Raw genomic sequence first — 24,051 nt, 5'->3', positions numbered from 1 at the left:
TAAGTTTAGCATAATAACATCAAACCTTATGTGAGAGAAGTTGTATCAAATAAAAGTGTTTTTTTATTAATAAAGACATCTTTTCCCAATTATCTTTGAAATGATAAGTTCATAATATAATAAACAAGAGCACTGCCTTGCGGGTGCAGACCGCTAATCATTTTAAAGGTGAAGGGACTCTCAATTTTAATCACAAAGGAGGGAGGGGTGGAGTGAAGAGGGGTGTATAGTGTTGTGGTGTGGGGGGGGGGGCCGGGGGGGGAGGGGGGAGGGAGGGGATTCTTGGGTGCGACGGTATTTCAAAAATAAAATTATAGAAATAAATATTTGTTTTTTAACCGTTTCAAAAAAAAATAATTGGGGGGGGGGGGATGGGGTGTGGTGGGGGTATAGTGTGAGGGTGTGGTGGTCATTTGTGAGATGACCTTAAAAAAAATAAAAAAATAAGGGGGGGGGGGGATTCGGGGGGGGGGGGGGGGGGGAGTAGGGCACAGGGGATGGATTGGGTGGAGTCTATTGTGGTATGTCAAGTAAGAGTAGTTTTTGTCAAAGTATCAATCAAATCTAATCATAAATAAAGAAGTTATGGCAATTTTAGCAAAATTTAATAATTTAACCTTGAGTCAAAGTCATTCAAAGGTCAAGGTAAAATTCAACTTGCCAGGTACAGTAACCTCATGATAGCATGAAAGTATTTGAAGTTTGAAAGCAATAGCCTTGATACTTTAGAAGTAAAGTGGATCGAAACACAAAATTTAACCATATATTCAAAGTTACTAAGTAAAAAAAGGGCCATAATTCCGTAAAAATGACAACCAGAGTTATGCAACTTGTCCTTTTACTGTACCCTTAATATGAAAGTTTGCGAGTGTTCCAAGTATGAAAGCAATATCTATGATACTTTAGGGGTAAAGTGGACCAAAACACAAAACTTAACCAAATTTTCAATTTTCTAAGTATAAAGAGCCCATAATTCCGTCCAAATGCCAGTCAGAACTACATAACTTTGCCTGCACAGTCCCCTTATGATAGTTAATAAGTGTTGCAAGTATGAAAGCAATAGCTTTGATACTGTACGAATAAAGTGGACCTAAACACAAAACTTAACCAAATTTTCAATTTTCTAAGTATAAAAAGGGCACATAATTCTGTCAAAATGCTAGTCAGAGTTACATAACTTTGCCTGCACAGTCCCCTTATGATAGTAAGTGTTGCAAGTATGAAAGCAATAGCTTTGATACTTAAGGAATAAAATGGACCTAAACACAAAACTTAACCAAAATTTTCATATTATAAGTATAAAAAGGGCACATAATTCTGTCAAAATGCAAGCCAGAGTTACCTAACTTTGCCTGCCCAGTCCCCTCATGATAGTAAGTAAGTGTACCAAGTTTGAATGCAATAGCATTGATACTTTCTGAGAAAAGTGGACCTAAACGCAAAACTTAACCGGACGCCAACACAGACGCCAAGGTGATGACAATAGCTCATAATTTTTTTCAAAAAATAGATGAGCCAATTTAAAATTTCAATTTTTATTACTTGCAGCAGTATGATATTTATACAAATGTTACAGTAGTACATCAATAATTCAGAATGTCTGCAGCTGCGTTCATACACATTGATTTTACTGTATGATAACGTAATAAAACTGCCTGCTTTCTAAGGCAAAACAACAACAACAACAGTCCTCATACTAGTTGTTTTAATCCATAAACAATCATTATGCAGTTTAAGAGGTCAAGTTACACTAATAACTTGAAAAGATGGGATTCTAGGAAAGTAATCTTACCTGAAAGCCTCCCTGCACATTGTGGGGTTCAACCGCTGGAAAAGAAAGTGTAGCACAATTTCGGCTGCTCTCTTGTTTGGTAGTTCAAACATAGCCCTGAAAGACATGCAAAAATACCAGTAGTACTATTGAGCTTGTCACAACTGCCTAACAACAAGAGCAACGAATAGCAGGTGCCAACGCTCAGCTGTGGGTGCAGTTTTGAACAAGAGCACCGCCTTGGGGCTGCAGACCGCTCATCTATTTTTCTTTTTAAAGGTGAAGGGACCTATCTCAATTTCAATCACAAAGGAAGGACGGGGTGGAGTGGAGGGGGGTGTATAGTGTGAGGGTGTGGTCATTTATTACATTTTCTTCCAAAAATGCAATTAAAAAAAAAATTGGGGGGGGGGGGGGGGGCGGGATTGTTGGACAGTATTTTAAAAATAAAATAATACATAAAAATATTTGTGTTTTTTAACCATGTTTACCAAAAGGGGGAGGGGGGGTGGGGGGGTTGGGGGGGGGGGGGGGGGGGGGGGAGTATAGTGATAGGGTGTGGTGGTCATTTTTTAGATGATCTTTAAGAAAAAAAAATTGATGGGGGATCCAGGTGGGGGGGGGGGGGGCTTGGTGGATGGTTTGGGTGGAGTCTATTGTGGTATGTCAGGTAAGAGTTGTTTTGTCAAAGTATCAATCAAATCTAATCATAAATAAAGAAGTTATGCCAATATTAGCAAAATTTAATAATTTGACCTTGAGAGTCAAGGTCATTCATAGGTCAAGGTAAAATTCAACATGCATGGTACAGTACCCTTATGATAGCATGAAAGTATTTGAAGTTTGAAAGCAATAGCTTGGATACTTTAGAAGTAAAGTGGATCTAAACGCAAAATTTAACCATATATTCAAAGTTACTAAGTCAGAAAAGGGCCATAATTCTGTAAAAATGACAACCAGAGTTATGCAACTTGTCCTTTACTGTCCCCTTATGATAGTTTGCGAGTGTTCCAAGTATGAAAGCAATATTTATGATACTTTAGGGGTAAAGTGGACACAAAACTAACAAAATTTTCAATTTTCTAAGTATAAAGGCCCATAATTCTGTCAAAATGCCAGTCAGAGTTACATAATTTTGCCTGCACAGTCCCCTTATGATAGTTAGTAAGTGTTGCAAGTATGAAAGCAATAGCTTTGATACTTTAGAAATAAAGTGGATCTTGACACAAAACTTAACAAAATTTTCAATTTTTTAAGTATAAAAAGGGCACATACTTCGTCAAAATGCCAGTCAGAGTTACATTACTTTGCCTGCACAGTCCCCATATGATAGTTAGTAAGTGTTGCAAGTATGAAAGCTATAGCTTTGATACTTAAGGAATAAAATGTACCTAAAAACAAAACTTAACCAAAATTTTCAATTTTCTAAGTCTAAAGAGGGCACATAATTCTGTCAAAATGCTAGTCAGAGTTACATAACTTTGTCTGCACAGTCCCCTCATGATAGTTAGTAAGTGTTGCAAGTATGTAAGCAATAGCTTTGATACTTAAGGAATAAAATGGACGTAAACACAAAACTTGAGTATAAAAAGGGCACAATTCTGTCGAAATGCACGCCAGAGTTATCTAACTTTGCCTGCCCACTTCCCTCATGATAGTAAGTAAGTGTACCAAGTTTGAATGCAATAGCATTTATAATTTATGAGAAAAGTGGACCTAAACGCAAAACTTAACCGGACGCAGTCGCCAAGGTGATGACAATAGCTCTTTTTTTTTCAAAAAATAGATGAGCTAATAAATGCAAGCTTGTCAGAAGTGACCTTGACCTTTGAACTAGTGACCCAAAAATGGGTGTGGCATGTAGAACTCGTCAAGGTGCATCTACATATCAAGTTTCAAAGTTGGATGTGGAAACACTTTGATTTTAGAGCCTATGTTCCGGTTTTAGCACAACGCGGACGGCGGACGGCAGAAGCTGGATGACAAGCTGGCTTTGACAATACCTTGGGTTTTCTAAAAAAATAGCAGAGCTAAAAATGACCAATTTGTTTAACCTTCCATTCAAATTAATGCAGTTGTGGTAATGGGGATATTTACCACTGCTTCTTTTGATTAAGATTACAACTTTTAAATCAGAAAAAATAATATTCAACAGTTTATGTTGGTAATGAAGAAAAAAGGCCATCATGGATCTTACAAGTAATTCACAAATGATGATTATTATTAAACTACTGATACTAACATTACACGTAAAATGAGAAAAAGGCAATTCCATAAAAACCAGGTTTTAAATTTTTTTTCTAGTTAAAGTAACAGTGATCTTAACCTTGTTAAACCTGGCCCAACATGCAATTCCAAGCTAGGTTTGAGTAATAACCATGATTTACAAATTTGTTAAAAAACTTGCAAAATCAAATTATAAAAAGCCTAACTTATTTAACTACAATATACGACATGAAACCCAATTTATTTTACTTGTTAAAGGGTATAGAATGTGTTGCTTCCATCTCTTGAACGTCAAAACCAAGCAGTATTAAGTTGTTGAAGAACAGCTGCTTCATGTCAAGGTTGTTGTTTTCTAAATCCATGACTTCACTGTTATTCTTCTGAAATAAAAAGCAAAGAGTTATTAATAAAAACAAATCAAATTCTATATAGCCAATAGGAATATGAATATTTAACTTAACAAAGCCAGAGGCATTTATTTTAACACCCTAAAAGAATAATATTAATTTCACAAGTTAATGATCAAGAAAGGACAATTAAACTCCAAACATAGGCATTCCAATTTTGAGGAATTATTCTAAATCTTCGTTTATTTTACACGAGTAAATTATTATTAGAATACATGATATAAAATCTACTGTAACCAGGGCCCTTACTACACTTTGGGGGATTGGGGCCGAGGCCCTTAGAGGGGGGAATTTCGTGTTGTTTTGGGCGAAAAGGGGAATGTTAAAAGATCTTATCACCAACCATTCAACACTATTCAAAGGGCAAATCGAGGGCCCTGGTAACTGGTTTAAGTTTGAACAAACATCACCAACCATTCAACACTATTCGGCGGTAAAAAGGGCAAATCGAGGGCCCTGGTAACTGGTTTAAGTTTGAGCAAACAGTCAAACCTGATAACAGCGGTCAGTATAGGGAAATACCAAATATACCATTGAGGACAGGTTACCGTTGTTCTCAGTTTACAATTTTTGAACAATACAAATTAATATCTTATGCATCTTTTAAAATTCATGCCTATTAATAAACTTATGAGTTTATAAACTTTAATATTGTTGTTTACTCATGCATCTCGTTCATTCAGTGAATCCGACAGTTCGTATGACGTTTATTGGTACATATTTTTAAATCATGGTCCTTACGTGTGATTAAGGTAAAGTCTGAATCGCTGTTATAAACCAAAAGTACGCATAACACTATCGTTCCTATCAAAGAAACAGACACCAAAATTTTGTGAAAATTTTGCATTTACATAAACATCACACAACAAGAGCTGTCACCATAGGATGACTTATGCCACCTATCAACGCTTGGTAGAAGTTATGAGTTTTTTTCGAAACCTAAACGCAGATTTCGAAACCTAACGCGGACCCTAAGTTCAAGGTCACAGGGGTCAAAATTTGTGTGCGTATGGAAAGGCCTTGTCCATATACACATGCATGCCAAATATGAAATAGCTATCTGAAGCGACATAGCAGTTATGAGCATTTTTCGAAATCTAAACGCAAAGTGTGAAGGACAGACGGACGGACAGTACGATCACTATATGCCCTCCTTTGGGGGCATAAAAATGTCTTAGAATATCAAAATAAATCAGAAAGCCACATAAACTAGAGAGCTGACACCATGCTAAATCCTTGAAATGCACTAAGTGACCCTGTGACCTAGTTTTTGACCCGGCATGACCCATATGCAAACTTGACCTAGATAATGTCTTGATACAACTTCTGACCAAGTTTGGTAAAGATCAGATGAAAACTACTTCAATTAGACAGCTGACTGACTAATGGGGTTATTTACCCTCGGGACTTCGGTTAAAAACCATTGCTCGAGCACACTGCTTAACATAAAACTCTGCTTAAAAAAGGTCGAAAACGGCCATAAAATGGACAGCCCGATTTTACTGGGCTGTACCATTGATCTAAATATAAAACTTTGCAGTGTTGGTGCGGTGCCTTAATAAAAATCTATTGGTTTAAAAATATCTATACTTATTTAAGAAGCGTTATAAGAAAAACGCAGTACTTTACACTGGCTGGGCCTAACGCTGTTAAAAAGCAGCGTTTTTATTGGATGATACACTTATAAAACGATGGCACTGATTGGCCGAAATTTCTTATTAAGGATTGCAAGTAGGTCAATCCGTTTATTAATAGAATTTTCCCACGGCGGACGTTGCACTTTAACAAAAAGTAAACAATAATATTTTATATGCAGAGAATATAAATGAAAGAAAAGGATGAATAAATCCAAAAGAACTTGGGACTTGTTTTATAGTTATAAATTACTATGTTTATGTTATGTTACTGTACTTCTTATTATTTATTATTATTTATATGATGTTGTTATTGTATGTTATTGTTTGTTTTGTTTTTTAAGGAGGAGAGAGAGAAAGAATAGCCCAATTTTTATAAGTAAAGATGGTGAAAACACACATACTGTTGTATGTGGCATCATCATTACTAGACCCACTGTTCAGTATATACTGCAATGGGTTTGTTGGAGTCTTTAGACTTTGTGATCTGTGTTTTAAATGTAAGAATCCAAATAGGATTATTTTAATATAATGCTTATAGAAAAAGGACTACACAGATGTGTTATATGTTTGAAAAACAAAATAATAATACTTGAGGGTTTTCCAGATCACAAAGTGGTTGAACATTGCCACTATATATTTACATACATAGTCAAGTACCATTATTATGTGTATATTTAAGGTTTAAACGAAATGCCACACAACAAGATCTAATCACTTGAGAGATATGTTTATCTATGAACATTAATTAGTAGTGATGCCAGAGCCTGATTTAACAGCTCTAAAATGTAAAGTGAAGTTGCATGTGTACATGCAATTATATGAAAAAGAAAGGAAAAAAGACAATATATGATAACACATAGGGAGTATAACTCTCAATTATATATTAATGTTGCAATTGAGTATTGAGTTATTATAAAAGTAATGAGTATAAGTTTATGTATGTGGCTCAATGTTAAACACTTGCAGACAGGGAATATAGCCGTAATGCTCCAACATAAGACCCTGTCTGTATGGAAATTAAGGAGGATTGGGCTATGGAGAAGAGAAGTCCCCCCAGAGTGGCATTAAAACAATATTTAAAAGTGAGTTTAGTAAAAAACCCTTATATGTTAAGGGTAATAACTTACTTGTCTCCCAACGGTCACCTTTATAGGGCCACATAAAAATTAAAGGTAAGACAATGTGCTTTACAGTTAAAAATGAGACAAAAACAGCTAAATTTGTACAAAAGGTACATTATTTACAATATGTACAGAACTATATGCATTTATATATTTAAAATACATGTTGCCACCCTGGAGGGTTGAAAGAAGAAGAGATTTTTGGAAGTGTAGGCCGATGTGAGTGGGGGAAAAAAGAGCCAGCAGGGGTGATGTCACTCAGTTGAACTAAGAGAGGTAATTGTGGGGATGGAGTCTACAATGGTTGTTTCCCCTGGACCAGAGGGAGTGCATGGTAAATGAAAAATAGTTTGTATACTATTGAAGGAAAATTGGTAAAGGTAAGTTGTAAAATGGTAAAAAGACCAAATGTTACCTAGATGCAGTAAAACAACTCAAAAGGCTCCAATCCAACCAATATTATTAATATATTGGTGATAACAATAGAGGGAATAGTACTAAAGTACCTTGTATGGTATGTAAAATGGCAATTAAACAGAAAAACCGAGGAAATTTGCTATATAAAATAGCAATTTAATATAAAATTGAGGAAATTTGCTATATAAAATAGCAATTTTAACATGAATTAGTGTAATACAGGGTAAAATGTTTGCTATGGTGTAGAAATAGCAGTATTGAGAAAAAAATTAAGGCAATTTGCTATATAAGATAGCAGTTTAACACAAAAATAAGGAAATGTGCAACACAAAATAGCAGTTTCAACAAGATTTAATGTACTACAAGGTACACAATTAGCAGTATCGACAAAGTCGACAATAATACCAAGGGATTGGTATTACCCAAGATAGGGCTAAATAAGTGTTTTTCATGGTATAAGGCCCTGCACAGTGCACTCCAGTCCGACATGGCTCTTCGAGTTTGAAGGGGAAAGGGTGGGGTGCCAAAGGGCAAGAGAGGGGGTGCAATGCAGCCAACAATCCCAGGCTACTGGACAGCCTCGTCCTTTCTTGTAGTAAGAAATGCCATAAAATATGATTAAAAACCTGAAAAATGTAAATGGTGGACTAACGTCATACTCTCATAAAAAATGTATTAAAATAAGGAAGACCAGGCCAATGCCATTGGCCTGATTTAGAAAGGGCGGGGTAGAACAATAAACCCATTAAAAACTAAAATAAAAGTTGTGTAAAAGCGACACAAATCCAACACAATTATTATATTACATCAGGTTTGTGCAAAGATTACACAGTTTAAAAGAAAAACAGTCGCAAGACTGAATAATTAGGTGGGTGTTGGCTGCTCTCCCTCCCCCAATGACCTAGATTTTGTCAGTTATATGACAATCCAGTAAGTATTTGGCGAGGGCAGAGAAGACCGGGCCCCTAGCTGCTCCCTTGGGGTCTAGCACGTTGGAAAGGTTAAAAACTAGTCCATGGGAGTGCAATGCAGCTTCAAGGTGGTCCCTCTGCGCCTTATGGTTAGGACAGTGCAGCAGCATGTGGGGCGCAGTGAGAGGTTCCTGGCACCTAGGACATGCGGGGTCTATTCCGAGGACATACTTTCCTGCGCCACCGGGTAATAGGGTGGTTTCCATCCTCAGGCGCGTGATGGCTCTGTCAAGCACAATGCTTGCCGAGTATCTGTCAGGCGGCCTGAGGGTTTTCGCAGGTCTGGTAAAAGTATGTCGATGGGAAGACAAATTGTCGGTCCGGAGATTCCACTCACCCATTACAAATTTCTTTGTCAGGGAGTAGATCTCAGTAGGTGTCAGGGGTTCCCCAGCATCTACGACCCCCCTCAAGAGGCCCTCTTTGGCCCCCCTGTCGGCCTGCTCGTTCCCACTGATGTTGACATGTGCTGGACACCATACTAATGTGACCTTTAAAGATTTATCTAGGCACTGTTGATGAAGTTCCAAAATGCTAGCTAAAATATCAGGCCTAGATCTGCTATTTTTGTTTTTTATGGACTCAAGAGATGACATTGAGTCTGATAAAATAGCAGTTTTAGTAGGTTTATTGACCAATATCCAGCACAGAGAGAATTTAATTGCCAAAAGTTCTGCTGTAAAAATAGAGAGATTGTTGCTGAGCCTGTGCGTTTTACTAATGTTTTTTTAAGGAATTACAAAAGAGTTGGCTACCAAACCAGAGTTAGGGCATTTGGAGCCGTCAGTGTAGATTTTTAGATGCTCAGCATACATATTATCTATAAGAGAGAGAGCTTCTGACTTGATGAGTTGTGGCAAGTCATTTTTCGTTATTTTATTAGAGAGTGATAGGTCAACATCAATGGGTCCAAGCGTCCAGGGGGGGGTCTTGGAGGGCCTCAGGTCTGCTACATGTACCTTGTCGAGACCGGCATCCTCAACCAGGGTCCTAATACTCGCACCAAAGGGTAGGGCGACATGCTTACGCTTAAGTGTTTTCCCCTTGATGAAGGTGCCAGTCCCGACAAGTTTGTTAACGGGGTTTGAACCATGCCGAGACTTAGCCCTGGCGGAGAAATTGAGGGACTGTTGTTTTCTACGCAAGTCAAGAGGTAGCACACCGGCCTCCTCCTCGAGCAGTGCACCCGGTGTACAGTTTAGGGCTCTCAGAGCTATCTTTAGGGCCTTGTGTTGAATGGTATCAACCATTTTTAGGGCATTTGGCTTTGCACATGCATAGATTTGGGCTCCATAATCTAGCTTTGGACGTATAAGGGACTTGTAGAGAGTTAAGAGGCTTTTTTTATCTGATCCGAAACCTGTGCCTCTTAACATTCTCATTAAATTTAGGTCCCTTTCGCACCTTTCTGCCAAATATTTGAAGTGGTGAGTAAAAGTTAACTGTTTATCTAGGTACATACCTAGAAATTTCACCACTTTTTCAAAGATAATTTTGGTGCCGCCTAAATTTAAGTCCAAAGAGTGCTGAAATTGGTCGCCAAATAGTACTCCTACTGTTTTGGTTGGAGAAATTTTGAATCCCCATTCAATTGCCCATTTCCATATGGAGTCTAAGCCTGCTTGAGCCCTCTTTTGCAGGCGTAACATGTTAGACCCCTTTAACCAAGAGCCTGAGTCATCGGCAAACTAGGAGATAACCATTCCTGAGTCTTTTACGGCATCAGGTAGACCGTTTACGATGAGGGAGAACAGAGTTGGGGATATAACGGACCCCTGAGGGGTTCCGCGGTCAGTTATGGCTACCTCTGATAACTCCCCATCGACCCTGACCTGGATTTTATGGCCCTCTAGGAAAGCTCTGAGGTAGTGGAAACAGTATCCAGTGATTCCATAGTCAGCTAGCTTTTTTAATATGCCAAAGGTCCATGTTAAATCAAAGGCGGCCTGAAGGTCCAAAAAAATTGCTAATACTGATTGCCCTTGATTTTTTGCAGAGAGAATATCATGGTGTAATCTAGCTAGCTGATCAAGAGTAGATCGCCCCTTCCTAAAGCCAGACTGGAAGAGGTTTAGTATATTATTTGATTCCAATAAGTGTTCTAATCTATTTTTGACCATTATTTCTAATAATTTACCTGCATGTGATGTTAAACTTATTGGACGATATGAGTTTGGATCATTTTTGTCTTTACAGGGTTTAGGAATTGGAATCACTGTGGCCTGCTTCCACTCGGGTGGTATCCTGCCTGTCCTATAAACCTGATTGAATAGGTTAAGCCAGATTTTCAGAGTTATGGCTGGTATATTTTTAAACATTAAATATGCTATTTTGTCAGGCCCCGTGGCGGTGTTACTCCTGGTGTTAATGGCACTTAATAATTCTGTAATAGTGAATGGTAAATTGAGAGGCGTGCTGTTATCCCCAGGCTCATTTGAAATATTTTGGTGCTCAGTCTCAAACCGCTTTTGATAATTCAAAGTTTTGAACGGGAAGGTTTGAGTCACTGGAGACAGATTGGAAATGTCGTACCAAAAATTGAGCCTTTTCCCTTGGGGTAGTGGCAATTTCGCCTTTGTATTTAAGTAGCGGTACAGGGGTGAATGAATTTCCTTTAATTCTGTGAATTTTTTGCCAAAAATCCCTAGTATTTTTCTTATTAATGATAGCTGAATCACAGAATTCTTTCCAATTTTGAGTTTTTGCGTCAAAAATAACCCGCTTTGCCTGATTTTCGAGGGACCTATAATTAAGAAGATTATGCTCAGCGGGGTTCTTTTTTAGAATTTTTAAAGCATTTTTACGGGCCTGTACCGCATTGGAGCATGCCTCATTCCACCACAAGACCCTATTTCTGGCTTTATCCTTGCCGGAGGAGACCGGTATGCTACATTCCGCTATGGACAGTATTTTGCTAGTTAAGTTAATACAAAACAGATTTGGATCCTGGGAGTGAACATCTGCAAGGGAGAGATCTGAGCAGAGGTCCCTAAACTGAGCCCAATTAGCTGTTTCCAATAAAAACTTTTGCTCTCCTGAGCATTGAGCCTCAGTTCCTTGTGCAATATAGTTGAGCAGGGTAACCTGTTGCGGGAGGTGATCAGATCCCATGGTATCTTTAACAGTTGCCCATGCAGACGCACTTGCTATCCTGGCATTAACAGCAGTAAGGTCAATGTGGGAGTTTAAACCAGTGGGGTTAAGTCTGGTTGGAGAACCGTCATTGAGCAGTATAAGATCTTGCTCGTCCAACCATTCTATTACAGCCCGACCTTCTGCATCTGAATTGATGGAACCCCAAGCAGGGTGATGTGCATTAAAGTCGCCTGTGAATATTACATCAAAGGGTCCTTTAATGGTCCTTAATTCCTTAAAGAGGCCGTTCAAAGTTTCAAGATCACATCCTCTTGAATATAAATTGACCAGGATAAGAGGCCGGTTCTTGTCAATAACCAATTTAATTGCTAATGCCTCAATAGCAGTGCTACCATCAGATTTAAATTGGTTGTTCACTCCCAGGTGTTCATAATTGTGTTTTTAATATATATGGCAAGGCCACCGGCTATATTATGGTTTAAAGTAACATAATTCTTAAATTCACAGTTATACCCAGGTATTTGTTTTACAGTACTATTTGATAATTTGGTCTCCTGTAAACATAAGATATGGGTATTAGGGTTACAGTCAATAAAATATTTTAATTCTGTAAATTTGTTGGCGGAAAGACCACCAACATTGAATGAAATGATTTGCAGGTTACTGTCCATAGTGGTGCGAAATTAACTTGCGTTTAATCTGATTTAATGAGTGATGAGAAGATTTAACTCTTAGTTTGTGGCCTGCACAGGCCCCTTCGAGTTTCGCGAGGGTCCTGGCAAGCCGAACATGTTTGTTTTTAACGGGGAGGAAACAGCTGGCCGGGGGGGGGGGGGGGGGGGGGGGGGGGGCCATCCTGGATCTGCTACTATTGGAGGATCCCCAGTTCCAGAATGGATTTTATTAGTTAGGGGTTTATCAGGGGGGATGACCTTTGTTATTGATTCTCTGCAATTTTTGAATCGAGAATCAATTTTGTTATAGATGTAAGATATAACAAGACTCCCAGTGGGCCTTTTCTGGTCCTTTATTATCTCAGCAACCAGATCCGCCAGCTCGCTGAGATATATTTTCCTGTATATGTGGGACCTGTTGCTGGCTGATCCTTGATTTTAATAAATGAGTCTCCAGCAAACGAGTTACGTCTGCTGGTGTTGTCGGTAGGGGAGCTCATTGGGGATGTCTGGGAGTCGACCATTCTGGGACGGTTAGGGGGGACACTAACTCGGGGTTCCTCCTCTATTTCACAGACACCAGAGATAGAAAGGTTCTCCAATATACTGGAGTGCACTGACACCAGAGAGTCTCTCCCCTTCACATCAAACATAGAGTCGTCCGACAGTGTAGGACCACTACAGGTGGTGTCGCTAGCACCGTCAGTCAACGTGGTGGACGGGGAGGACCCCCTGGTAGCCACAGGAGGGCGTCTCTGAGTGGGTGGATCCCCCTGGATAGGTGATACAGGGGGGGGGGGTGGTGCGTTATTGGGTGTGTGTTTGGATACCAGTTCCACTAAAGTAACCTTGGGGGGGAGGGGGTACTCTTAACCACTAACCCCTCAACTAAAAGACATGACCTCTCGGTTTGGGGCGTGATACTACCGGTAGAGGCATGTTTGGGTGATGACTTGGAACCGGTTGTGTTGATTGTGTTACGGGCGCCCAGGCTGTGGCTCGCAGTGTTAGGCGTAAATAGCCTGCTCTCCGCCTCGGACCAGGTGACCCCATAAAAATGAGCGAAGGTGGCTAAGGTGACAGCCTTCTTATAGGAGGGGCACCCCTGGTAGGAAGCGGAGTGCGGGCCGCCACAGTTGGAGCACCAACGTGTTTTGCTGGTGCACCTTCTCTGGCAAGTAGATCCGACGCAGCGGCAACAGGTAATGATACTGGAGCATTTACCCCTGCTGGCTATGTGCCCGAAACCCTGGCAGTTAAAACACTGGGCAGGTTGGACCGGGCAGGGACGAATGTCAAGGGCAATATTCATGCCCTTCACAAGGATTTTGATAGGGACTGGGATAGATGTAAGGAAAGTTATTTTGACCAGTCTTGGAAAGCCAGGGGGCGCGGGGCAATAGGGGTCAACCCTTTCCAAGTTGGTTATGGAGAGTTCGGAAAGGGGAATCGCAGGGCTAAATACAAGATTTCTTTGAAGTTCCATAAGTTCCTGACTTTCTGGGATCCCTGCTATGAAACCTGAAACTGACCTCATGTTTGAGGGTGATAAGGCCCGGACTGCAACGCTGCCAAGGTGGAAAGTCCCCCTAGAGAGAAGGGTAGCAAGCGCCTGAGCGGACTTGAGCTGCAGTAAAATGCAACCCGACGCAAGAGGCACAGTCCGCTCAACGAGTCCAGGGAGCTCCCTAGCCAAACACGAGGCCAGTTGAAAAATAGTGAAGAAAGACATAATGGGGCCTACACTTCCAACTGACTGGAGGAGGCACTTAAAGGGCATGGTGTTGTGTGATAGGCGATGCCTATCCGACCCTGAACGTGCCTCCCCTAGTAAAGGGGTCAGGTTTTGACACTGCCCCTTGGATGGGTTGTAAGATGTTCTTTTGCGAGTCGACATTTTGAAGAAATGAAAAAAAAAAAAAAAACAAGAGCACCGCCTTGCGGGTGCAGACCGCTCATCTATTTTCTTTTTAAAGGTGAAGGGACTCTCATTTTCAATCACAAAGGAGGGAGGAGTGGAGTGAAGAGGGGTGTATAGTGTGGGGTTGTGGACATTTATTACATTATCTTCCAAAAAAGCGAAAAAAAAAAAAAAAAAAAAAAAAAATCGGGGGGGGGGGGGGGTATAGTGTGAGGGTGTGGTGATAATTTGTGAGATGATCTTAAAAAAAAAAAAAAAAAAAAAAAAAAAAATCAAAAAAAAAATTTGGGGGGGGGGGTGGGGGGGGTGGGGTGGGGGTATAGTGTGAGGGTGTGGTGGTCATTTGTGAGATGATCTTATAAAAAAAAAAAAAAAAAAAAAAATTAGGGGGGGGGGGGGGAGGGGGGGGAGGGGGGGGGAGGGCACGGGGGATGGTTTGGGTGAAGTCTATTGTGGTATGTCAGGTAAGAGTAGTTTCATCAAAGTATCAATCAAATCTAATCATAAATAAAGAAGTTATGGCAATTTTAGCAAAATTTAATAATTTGACCTTGAGAGTCAAGGTCATTCAAAGGTCAAAGTAAAATTCAAGTTGCCAGGTACAGTAACCTCATGATAGCATGTAAGTATTTGAAGTTTGAAAGCAATAGCCTTGATACTTCGAGTGGATCGAAACACAAAATTTAACCATATATTAAAAGTTACTAAGTCAAAAAAGGGCCATAATTCCGTAACAATGACAACCAGAGTTATGCAACTTGTCCTTTTACTGTACCCTTATGATAGTTTGTGAGTGTTCCAAGTATGAAAGCAATATCTATGATACTTTAGGGGTAAAGTGACCAAAACATAAATCTTAACCAAATTTTCAATTTTCTAAGTATAAAGGGCCCATAATTCCGTCCAAATGCCAGTCAGAGTTACATAACTTTGCCTGCACCGTCCCCTTATGATAGTTCATAAATCTTGCAAGTATGAAAGCAATAGCTTTGATACTGTAGGAATAAAGTGGACCTAAACACAAAACTTAATCAAATTTTCAATTTTCTAAGTATAAAAAGGGCACATAATTCTGTCAAAATGCCAGTCAGAGTTACATTACTTTGCCTGCACAGTCCCCTTATGATAGTTAGTAAGTGTTGCAAGTATGAAAGCAATAGCTTTGATGCTTAAGGAATAAAATGGACCTAAACACAAAACTTAACCAAAATTGTCAATTTTCTAAGTATAAAAAGGGCACATAATTCTGTCAAAATGCATGCCAGAGTTATCTAACTTTGCCTGCCCAGTCCCCTCATGATAGTAAGTAAGTGTACCAAGTTTGAATGCAATAGCATTGATACTTACTGAGAAAAGTGGAACTAAACGCAAAACTTAACCAAAATTTGCAATTTTTTAAGTACAAAAAGGGCACATAATTCTGTCAAAATGCACGCCAGAGTTATCTAACTTTGCCTGCCTAGTCCCCTCATGATAGTAAGTAAGTGTACCAAGTTTGAATGCAATAGCATTGATACTTTCTGAGAAAAGTGGACCTAAACGCAAAACTTAACCGGACGCCGACGCCAACGCCAACGCCAACGCCAACGCCAACGCCAACGCCGACGCCAAGGTGATGACAATAGCTCATAATTTTTTTTCAAAAAATAGATGAGCTAATAACGCTAGTTTAATGGAAATCCTAGATGTAATGTATGTGTATATCACAGTGATTTTTAATTGACACAGTTCACAATACGTGATAAGTAAATAAAGGTGGTTAATTAGTCATTTGGTAATTTTTAATTTATAAGTTGAAAAAGCCAAAAATAATTCCGAATACCAAATGACGTCCGAAATGCTACAAGTTTTTAGAAATTTACGAAAAAACAAAAAAAAGAATCAATGGACGGGCAAGGGACAGTGCAGTGTAGTGGGTAGATGTTGATGTATTGGTATGCCTCTCTGGTTCGTCTGGTCTCTTTGATTTACTTTGAAATGGCGGTTAATCTTTGTTTACAAATTTTATCCAGTCCTCGAAATTCGCACTAGTCCGACAGCAAAAAACTAGTATTTTTTCTTTCGGGCTTGTAGGAAATCCACTATTACAAGCCCGACGTGCTTGTACAATTCATTAAACATAAAACAAGTTCCACTTTCATTTTCAATATTTGTAAACAAAGTTTTGAGCCGCTTAAATCAACAGCCGCTTATGTTTTAACACACTGCACACATGTGCTGGGCAATCAGCCGATAATTGGATTACTGCGCATAAAGCGCATGGTTTTGTGGTTCCTGGATAACTAGTATGTAAAATAAATGTTTTGCGTTGCGTCCGGGACACAGAGAGTAATGGCCGAACAGTTGTCATTCAAGTACGTCGTTGAGGAATGCGAATCTGAGGTAACTGTGATTGACGCATTTGTCAACTGGCGTTTTGTAGAATAACCTGGAACTTAATTGCTTATATATTTTCTGGTGGTTCAGGTTTGCTCTCTCTTTCACATGGATATATGGGATACATTTCTGCTAATTTTTTACCTAAACTTTATGTATATATTTATAATTGTGATTTGATTGGAATCTGTGTGTGAAATTAATTTCTTCTTATTTCAGGATCCGAAAGAGGCTGGCTCAGATGACGAGGAAGCTAACTTGGATGAAGATGAAATTAATATGAGATTTGTATTGTATTCTAAAGATTGAATAAATGAATGCTTCTTTGAATGTTTTATGTTATGTTTATCTGCATTTTTAACAAAAATGTTTGGGCTAGTAAAATCTGACTCGGGCTTGTTCAAATTCCCATAGTACTAGCCCGACTTGCTTGTAGATTTAAATCTGAATTTCAATGACTGTTATCTCTGCTCAAAATGGCTGCCGGAAACACGATGATGAATTAGACAGCAAACACCATGCTAAATCCTTGAAATGCACTAAGTGATCCCATGACCTAGTTTTTGACCGGGCATGACCCATATTCAACATTGACCTAGATATTGTCTCCATACAACGTCTGACCAAGTTTGGTGAAGATCGGATGAAAACTATTTGAATTAAAGAGCAGACACGAAAAGTGTGACAGACTGACAGACAGACTGACAGATGGACAGTGCGAAAACTATATACCCCCTTTACTTCAAAAGGGGGCATAAAAAGCATTTTCATTGAAACAATCACAAAAAAATCCCCGTTTTCGGGACTTGCTGATTATTTGTGGTGTTAGCTTTTCCCCTGGAAATTGAACATAGTTTAACATGGTGTTTACGTTTCACACCTTGAAACAATTGACTTGTGATCACTATACATCGGTGAAATATTGCTTTTGGAGTGAAAAAATATACTAGGCCGACATAGACAGATGACCGTTATTCTCAAGTGTAACATATTACAGACATAGAGGGGGGGGGGGGGGGATTCGATTGAGTTCAATCAACCTTACATATATGTAACAACATAGTACCTGTATTTACTTCAAAAATAACAAACAAAGTATTTTACTATAATTTATATGATTATTAATTATTACAGTGTTATATTAAATTAGATTAGTTATTTCCAAATCAGTGGACTTTTCACATGAATTGCATTTTTCTCCCAAAATGGCCAGGAAAATGCCTGATGTAACTATAATGTGTCAATATTTGTTGATAAAAACATTCCAATTTGGTCCATTTTATTGATAAAAAATGCTCAAATTTGCCATTTAATCGATTAAAAAAAAACTCAATTCGACTCAAAATGGCTAAGAAAACTGAGACTGTGCATGAAGGCTGAACTGTCTGAAACTAATGTTGAAAAAATCATTGATATATATTTCAGAAAAAAGGACAGAGACATTCTGCTGTGAATATTATATTCATACAAACATGTGTATTCATATAATAAATATCATTACATATAAAAGAGTGAATTTTTAATTTTCCCCTTTTCCTAAAAAACGACGCATTTTTTCCCCTTTGGACGGGCCCCGCCGCCATTCCCCTATAAGTGAAAAAAAATACTGATAGCTGAGAGTTGGATTATTGCAACATATATTTGGAAACTTTCAATATAAAGAAATCAACCTTTTTGATAATTTTATTAAAACCTTGCGCTAGTGTTTTTAATGTTTATGGACATTCAAATTATCAGAATTGTTACATTATTTGAAAGTTAAGACACTGATGTTGCAATTCACTAAGATTATATATATTCATATATATGTCACTAAGATTATATATATATATATATATATATATATATATCTTTGAAGTACCTGTTATCGAACAGCACCTATTATCGGCCGTTTTGTTTTGGTTCTGTATGCCCATGCGCAAAAGTGCGCATGAGGTCACATCGATAAAGAAACGGTCGTACATGAAGTCCATGACCCACTTGCCTACTTAGCTTGAAACAAATGCACCTAAAACAGGTTAAAGGAATGCATTTACTGCTGTTTCAACATGTGTTTTTTGCTATTTTTTTTTTTTTAATGCATTTATCAAAACGTGCATTTAAACACCAAAAAGCATATTTCCTTTTGCAATGTTGATTGCAGCAGAAGCAGATTTTTTCGCTGAGTCCGGGTCACGTGATAGTCATGTGACTTTGTATATACTGGAGTAGTATTTATGAACTGTCCGGTAATAGGTCATTTTTACATCGGCCGCAATTTTGTTTTGTCTGCTAGAGGTGACAATAACCAGGGAATCATTATGATTGTTGAAGGATATTTGCTGGAAAACTTTACAGATAAGTTATTCAGGGGTGTCAATTGGCCAAAATCTAAAATCTTGAAAATAAGCCTATCGTTTGGGGGCCAGAGCAAAAAAGGGTTAATAATTCATGTAACTTTGTTAACTATTGCATATAACTTTGTAAACAATATTTCAAAGTAAAATAATTTGAGTTTAAGATGACATTTTGTGACAATAATCTTAAAATTCCAGAAAAAAAATCCTCCGATTTATATCAATATCAAAATTGGTCCTTATTGGCCAAAATCCTGATTTCAAGAATAATCCTGAACTTTGACACCTCTGTTATTAAATGATTGAACTGTTTGTAATTTGTTAAAACAAAATGTTTTTGTTATTTTAAGTGTTTCAATTTTAACGTAATTTAACGTAATTCCTTAGGTGTTCGATAACTGGTTAGTCCACCATATATATATATATATATATATATATATATATATATATATATATATATATATATATATATATATATATATATATTATTCAGATCAATACAATGTACATACTATAGACATAAAATACGTAATTGAAGTAATATTAAGTGGTGTAAGCCAACCAAAATTCAAAAGCATTAAATATTTTGTAATTTCAACATTATTTTTGTAAATTGGACGATTGATTATTTGTTAATTTCTACAGATTAGAATTATCCATACAGTTATCGATTGAATTTGTATGCTATATCCTTGTTGAGTCGTGGCGTGGTTAATTTCATTAAAGTGTTATAGCTCATTATAAATATAATTTTTAAACCTTTGGTCTACATATTTGTTGCTTAAAAAAAAGTTAATGGTTTGTAAACAACAAAATAATCGATTGTGTCAAACTGCCATCTTGCAAGTAAGGTCCTTATTAAGTTGTGGGTTCTTGTTGCATCCTATAAATAGTCTTACAACTGACATTGCATGGGAGGTTAATGTTTTCTGACAAAAATGTCTACAGATGCTGTCACATGAAAAATACTTATAAATAAAACATTTGTAAAGGAGGAAATGTTTGTAGAAGTTTAATGATGAATTATAATTTTAACCTATTTTTGTATAAACTTTGTGCCCAACACACTGCATTATGTGCTAATGTTCATTGTTGTATTAATTGATTGCAGTTTCAAGCAAAATCTAAAAACACGACTCAACAAAAACCTTCAATAGCTATTCATATTTTTTATTTGAACCTTTATGCAAATTAAGTCGTCCAGTTGTTTATAAAAATATGTTCGCTCTATTTGTTAACTTTTAAGATTGGTTGTTCTGGCTATTGGTCTTCTGTTATTCGTCTTGTATTAATAAAATAAAGCGCACTTTTAGTGGTATGTCTAAAATGAATATATGAATCATATCCGCGGATATGAACGAAAAGTGCCAATATGAACGAATAGTGTTTTATACAGGAAGGAAAAAGGGCGTGGTGCAAAATTTCAAAAAAGGGCACTTTAGCGCGCGACATCCATAAAAAGGGCACACATATATCTGTATAGTGACTTAATAACAAGCTTTGTTACACACAAACATTGTATGTATAGTTTTGAGATTTATTGTTGAATAATTAAACCAACAAAATCCAGAATGTATATTTTATTATGTGTTTTATATTTTCATGTAGTAACAAAAAACAAGATTAAACACCATAGGATATATATCTTATACAAACTATAGCTTTTCAAAGAAGTCTTAGAATACTGTTAAATGAGTTACCCTCTTAAACAATTATTTATATTTAAAACGTTAAACACATTGCACAAACAAGTCCTTTATATGCATCTTAAATGGAGATTCACAAACACTAACACTTTGTTGAATAGTCAGAAAGTTCTGCGTAATGACATTGTTTTCATGACCTCGTGTTGTATTGTGTACATTTTATTTCGCAAAAAGTGTAACTAGGAACGGCGCCGTACTGTCTTTTGTTCATTGTCAATTAATTCAATACACATTAATTGGTCTTTGATATAAACTTTTCTTGCTTACAATGCAATTTGCATCAATTTCTAATTTACGTTTTTGTCGAAAGTGGAATGCCAAAATCGGAAAGCGTACGTTGCGACATTCTAAACACGAATGATAAGTGGTACAAGTTCAATATTTTTGTAAAATTCATATCTGTGTTTGCCAATTAACATATTTTGACAAGTTACAGACGGGTCATAATGTTCTTAATTGAACCAATGGTGCAGGCCTACTACTGTTACAACAATTAACAACTTTTGGCCAAACAGGGTCCAAGACGGGGTATCAACTTCTTTGCCGACATTCACACGTTATTGTAATCAAAACATCGTGACAATAAACAAGCACGTGCTCCAATTAAGCGCGGTCTGCCTAACCGTGAACAGCAAACGTGTTAAGATTGTCGTCTGCTACAATTCATCAACACACATCTACTGTGAGCCTGCGCCAATTGTATTGGATAGGAGGCGGAGCGTTATTTTAATCGACATCTTTAATATGAGCCTGCGCCAATTGTATTGGATAGGAGGCGGAGCGTTATTTTAATCGACAGCTTTAATATGTCACGGGTTGCTATTTTCGGCGTATGGCCAATTTTCAGGAAGTACAGTGGACGTCATGGGGTTTTGTAATCGGCGTATGGAAACAATTATCGGGCGTAATATACGGCCGTACGCCGCTTAGTGCAAGCCCTGTTTTAAATTAATTTTTATTAACTTAAAACTGTTTTGCATTAAATTTAAATCAAATCAATATTTTACAGATACAACTGGTGTTTTTTTTTAAATTTAATTACGCGTAAAAATAAATGTTTTGATATAACTGAATTATGCATGAAATGCACAATTTCCATGTGAATAACATCGAGGTTTTCATCAAGTCTCCTATTTAACTGTGCACGATTGTATCCGGACCGATTGGTGTTACAAAGCCACTGAAATTATCGATTGATATTGACACATGGTTATTCACGCATGACGTATTCACAACCGCGCGAATCTTCGCTGATAAAAATTGGCTTAGAAGCTTGGTTAAGAGGCAATTAAGATGTTATCAATAAGGTCGCGCACGGTGGAAAACAGGGCGGCGGCCTTTGAAAAGGGCAGTGTGGCGCTGATTTGCTTTGAAAGGGGCAGCGAGGCGCTTCAAAAAAGCGGCGTGGCGCCGCGCCACGCTAAAACGGCCTGGATAAAACACTAACGAATATAAGCCATATTTACGCGTTTTTTTGCAGTTTTTTGAAGAATCAATCACTGTTGAATTAAAAATTCACAATATTTGATAAAAAATCTGTTAAGACTGTCTCAAAATTAAGCATTTTAATAAAAGCGGTGTTCTGACTGGTTGTTCATATTCGCGGATATGAAATTGGAGTAACTGAAATTAAAATGCCAATGAAAAATGCTTTTAAATTAATTCGATCGTAACATTACACATGGGCGACGTGTAGTTGCTATAATCCAACTCCCAGCTATTGACCCTCGGAGCTGTACGTATGTACTCATAAAAGCTCAGAGCTAGCTAAAGAAACTTCAGCGTACAGTTAATATAGTATTGACAGACCTGTACGCTGAAGCCAACCCCGTATGGAAAGTCAACCAGAGTCGTGACATATTTATGTCACGCTATAAATCAAAGAAAGCTCATTTTCTTGGATACATTTCTACATATATTGGTGAGTGAATATAAATTACTGCATCGGGGAATATTATAAGGTTCAAATGTTTCAAATGCCTCTTACAATAGATGAAAATAACTCTCATCAGTTTGAAATTCACAAATTTGACGCCATTGTTGCTTTGTCACGTGATGAGTTTTCATTTGGATACTTTCAGATCGACCTTGACATTTTATGCTGAAATTGTTAACATTACTTTCGTTTTCTGAAATCTATTATTTGTGATTAACAACTTCATTCTGAATTTTAAAACACTTGAGCACATGGTATGTTACTAAAAATAGAAATAATGTCATATGACCGTGAAATCTCAAGAGATTCGCATTTCAAGAAAGTCTGTCACATCGCTGTTTTTCTCAATATGTTAGAGCAGAAAAGATAAATTTTAAATGTTTAAGATAGTTTTTTGTGAAAGAATATATCAGTTAAATGTGTAAAATGTTAATCTTTCCGATCAAGTTGTTGATTTGGGCCAATAACTGCATTTAAAAGCTGTTTTGGACAGGTCTTTGCTAACTGTCAACTTTTCTGGAATTTCTGGTTGACTTTCCTAGTAGAGTTGGTCCATAACTATAAAGTCGCACCAGTCAAAAATCATAAAAAGCGACATTTAAAGTTATGGTAGCCAGAACTAGCTCAGAGCATTCAAGAAGAACTAGGGCGATGTGTATTTTTTTCAACGAACGATTTTCATATAACAAAAATAATGGAAAATACATTTAAAAAGCTGTTCATATCCGCACTTTTCAGTCATATCCGCGGGTATGAGTCATATACGTATTTTAGTCGTACCCCACTTTTAGCATCCGAAACCGTCTTCACCCGACTTTTATACAGCTTTAGTTGATTTATCAGGAACAAGATATACGGGTACTAGACAATCAAATAATGATTAAATTATAAAAAACAAAACTTGATAAACAAATACAATTCATAATATTCATGATCACAGAATCAGCATAGTTGTTTAGTTCCGGGACCTTTTTGTTTCAGCCGCGTTTGTCCGAACAAGTCCATTCCAAATCTGCTTGCTTTTGATTGGCTGCTCTGCTCTTTCTACTTATTTGATTGGTTAATTTTTTCAACAAAATAAGGGCGCGTGACTGGCTACCAAAGTCCATACAAAGGAAGACATGACATACAAAACTCGCAGATATTACCTCATAAGCTGTGCCTTGTAGCGGGTAGGGGGATCTTGGCTTCTACACAGCTGACCCAAATCTTATGTACTGTACTTTATATAACGTTAGTTTCAGATTGAAATGGATAATGTTCTATGCATGTGAGGTGACCCGTATTCGATAAGTCCTGCTTATACAAAACCAGCAACGTTTGTGGCACTGATAACTCCGGGGCATTTTAGGCTGACAATTTACTCAGTGCACTTCAAGATGACAGATTCGCAGTGGAAAATGATATCTTGTCGCGCATTTGTAAAGCTGGTTTAAGGGTATTGTTGCAGGACACA

General features: G+C 37.7%; 2 protein-coding genes across 5 annotated transcripts in view; one reads left to right on the top strand and one right to left on the bottom strand.

Annotated features, from left to right (window-relative positions):
- The window catches only part of LOC127876244 (uncharacterized), a 66,273-nt gene extending 42,646 nt beyond the window's left edge, over positions 1-23,627 (bottom strand). Inside the window, exons 1-4 of one of the 4 annotated variants that reach the window (XM_052421316.1) lie at positions 23,564-23,619; positions 18,479-18,625; positions 4,247-4,377; positions 1,793-1,888 (exon numbers count right to left, since the gene is read on the bottom strand). In XM_052421316.1, the coding sequence (XP_052277276.1) occupies positions 1,793-1,888; positions 4,247-4,359 (209 nt within the window). In that variant the 5' untranslated portion in view covers positions 4,360-4,377; positions 18,479-18,625; positions 23,564-23,619. The other 3 variants (XM_052421315.1, XM_052421318.1, XM_052421317.1) reach the window with 3 other exon arrangements.
- A 68-nt stretch (positions 23,628-23,695) lies between these two features.
- LOC127876245 (uncharacterized) overlaps positions 23,696-24,051 on the top strand; it is a 49,928-nt gene continuing 49,572 nt past the window's right edge. The window contains exon 1 of the mRNA XM_052421321.1: positions 23,696-23,828. The gene's annotated coding sequence lies outside the window, so the exon portion shown is untranslated. The remainder of the gene's footprint in view (positions 23,829-24,051) is intronic.

Source organism: Dreissena polymorpha, chromosome 4 (genome assembly GCF_020536995.1).
Source record: "Dreissena polymorpha isolate Duluth1 chromosome 4, UMN_Dpol_1.0, whole genome shotgun sequence".
Classification (NCBI taxonomy): Eukaryota; Metazoa; Mollusca; class Bivalvia; order Myida; family Dreissenidae; genus Dreissena; species Dreissena polymorpha.
Note: the sequence above shows the minus strand (reverse complement) of the source record. Positions and strands in the feature narration are given on the sequence as shown.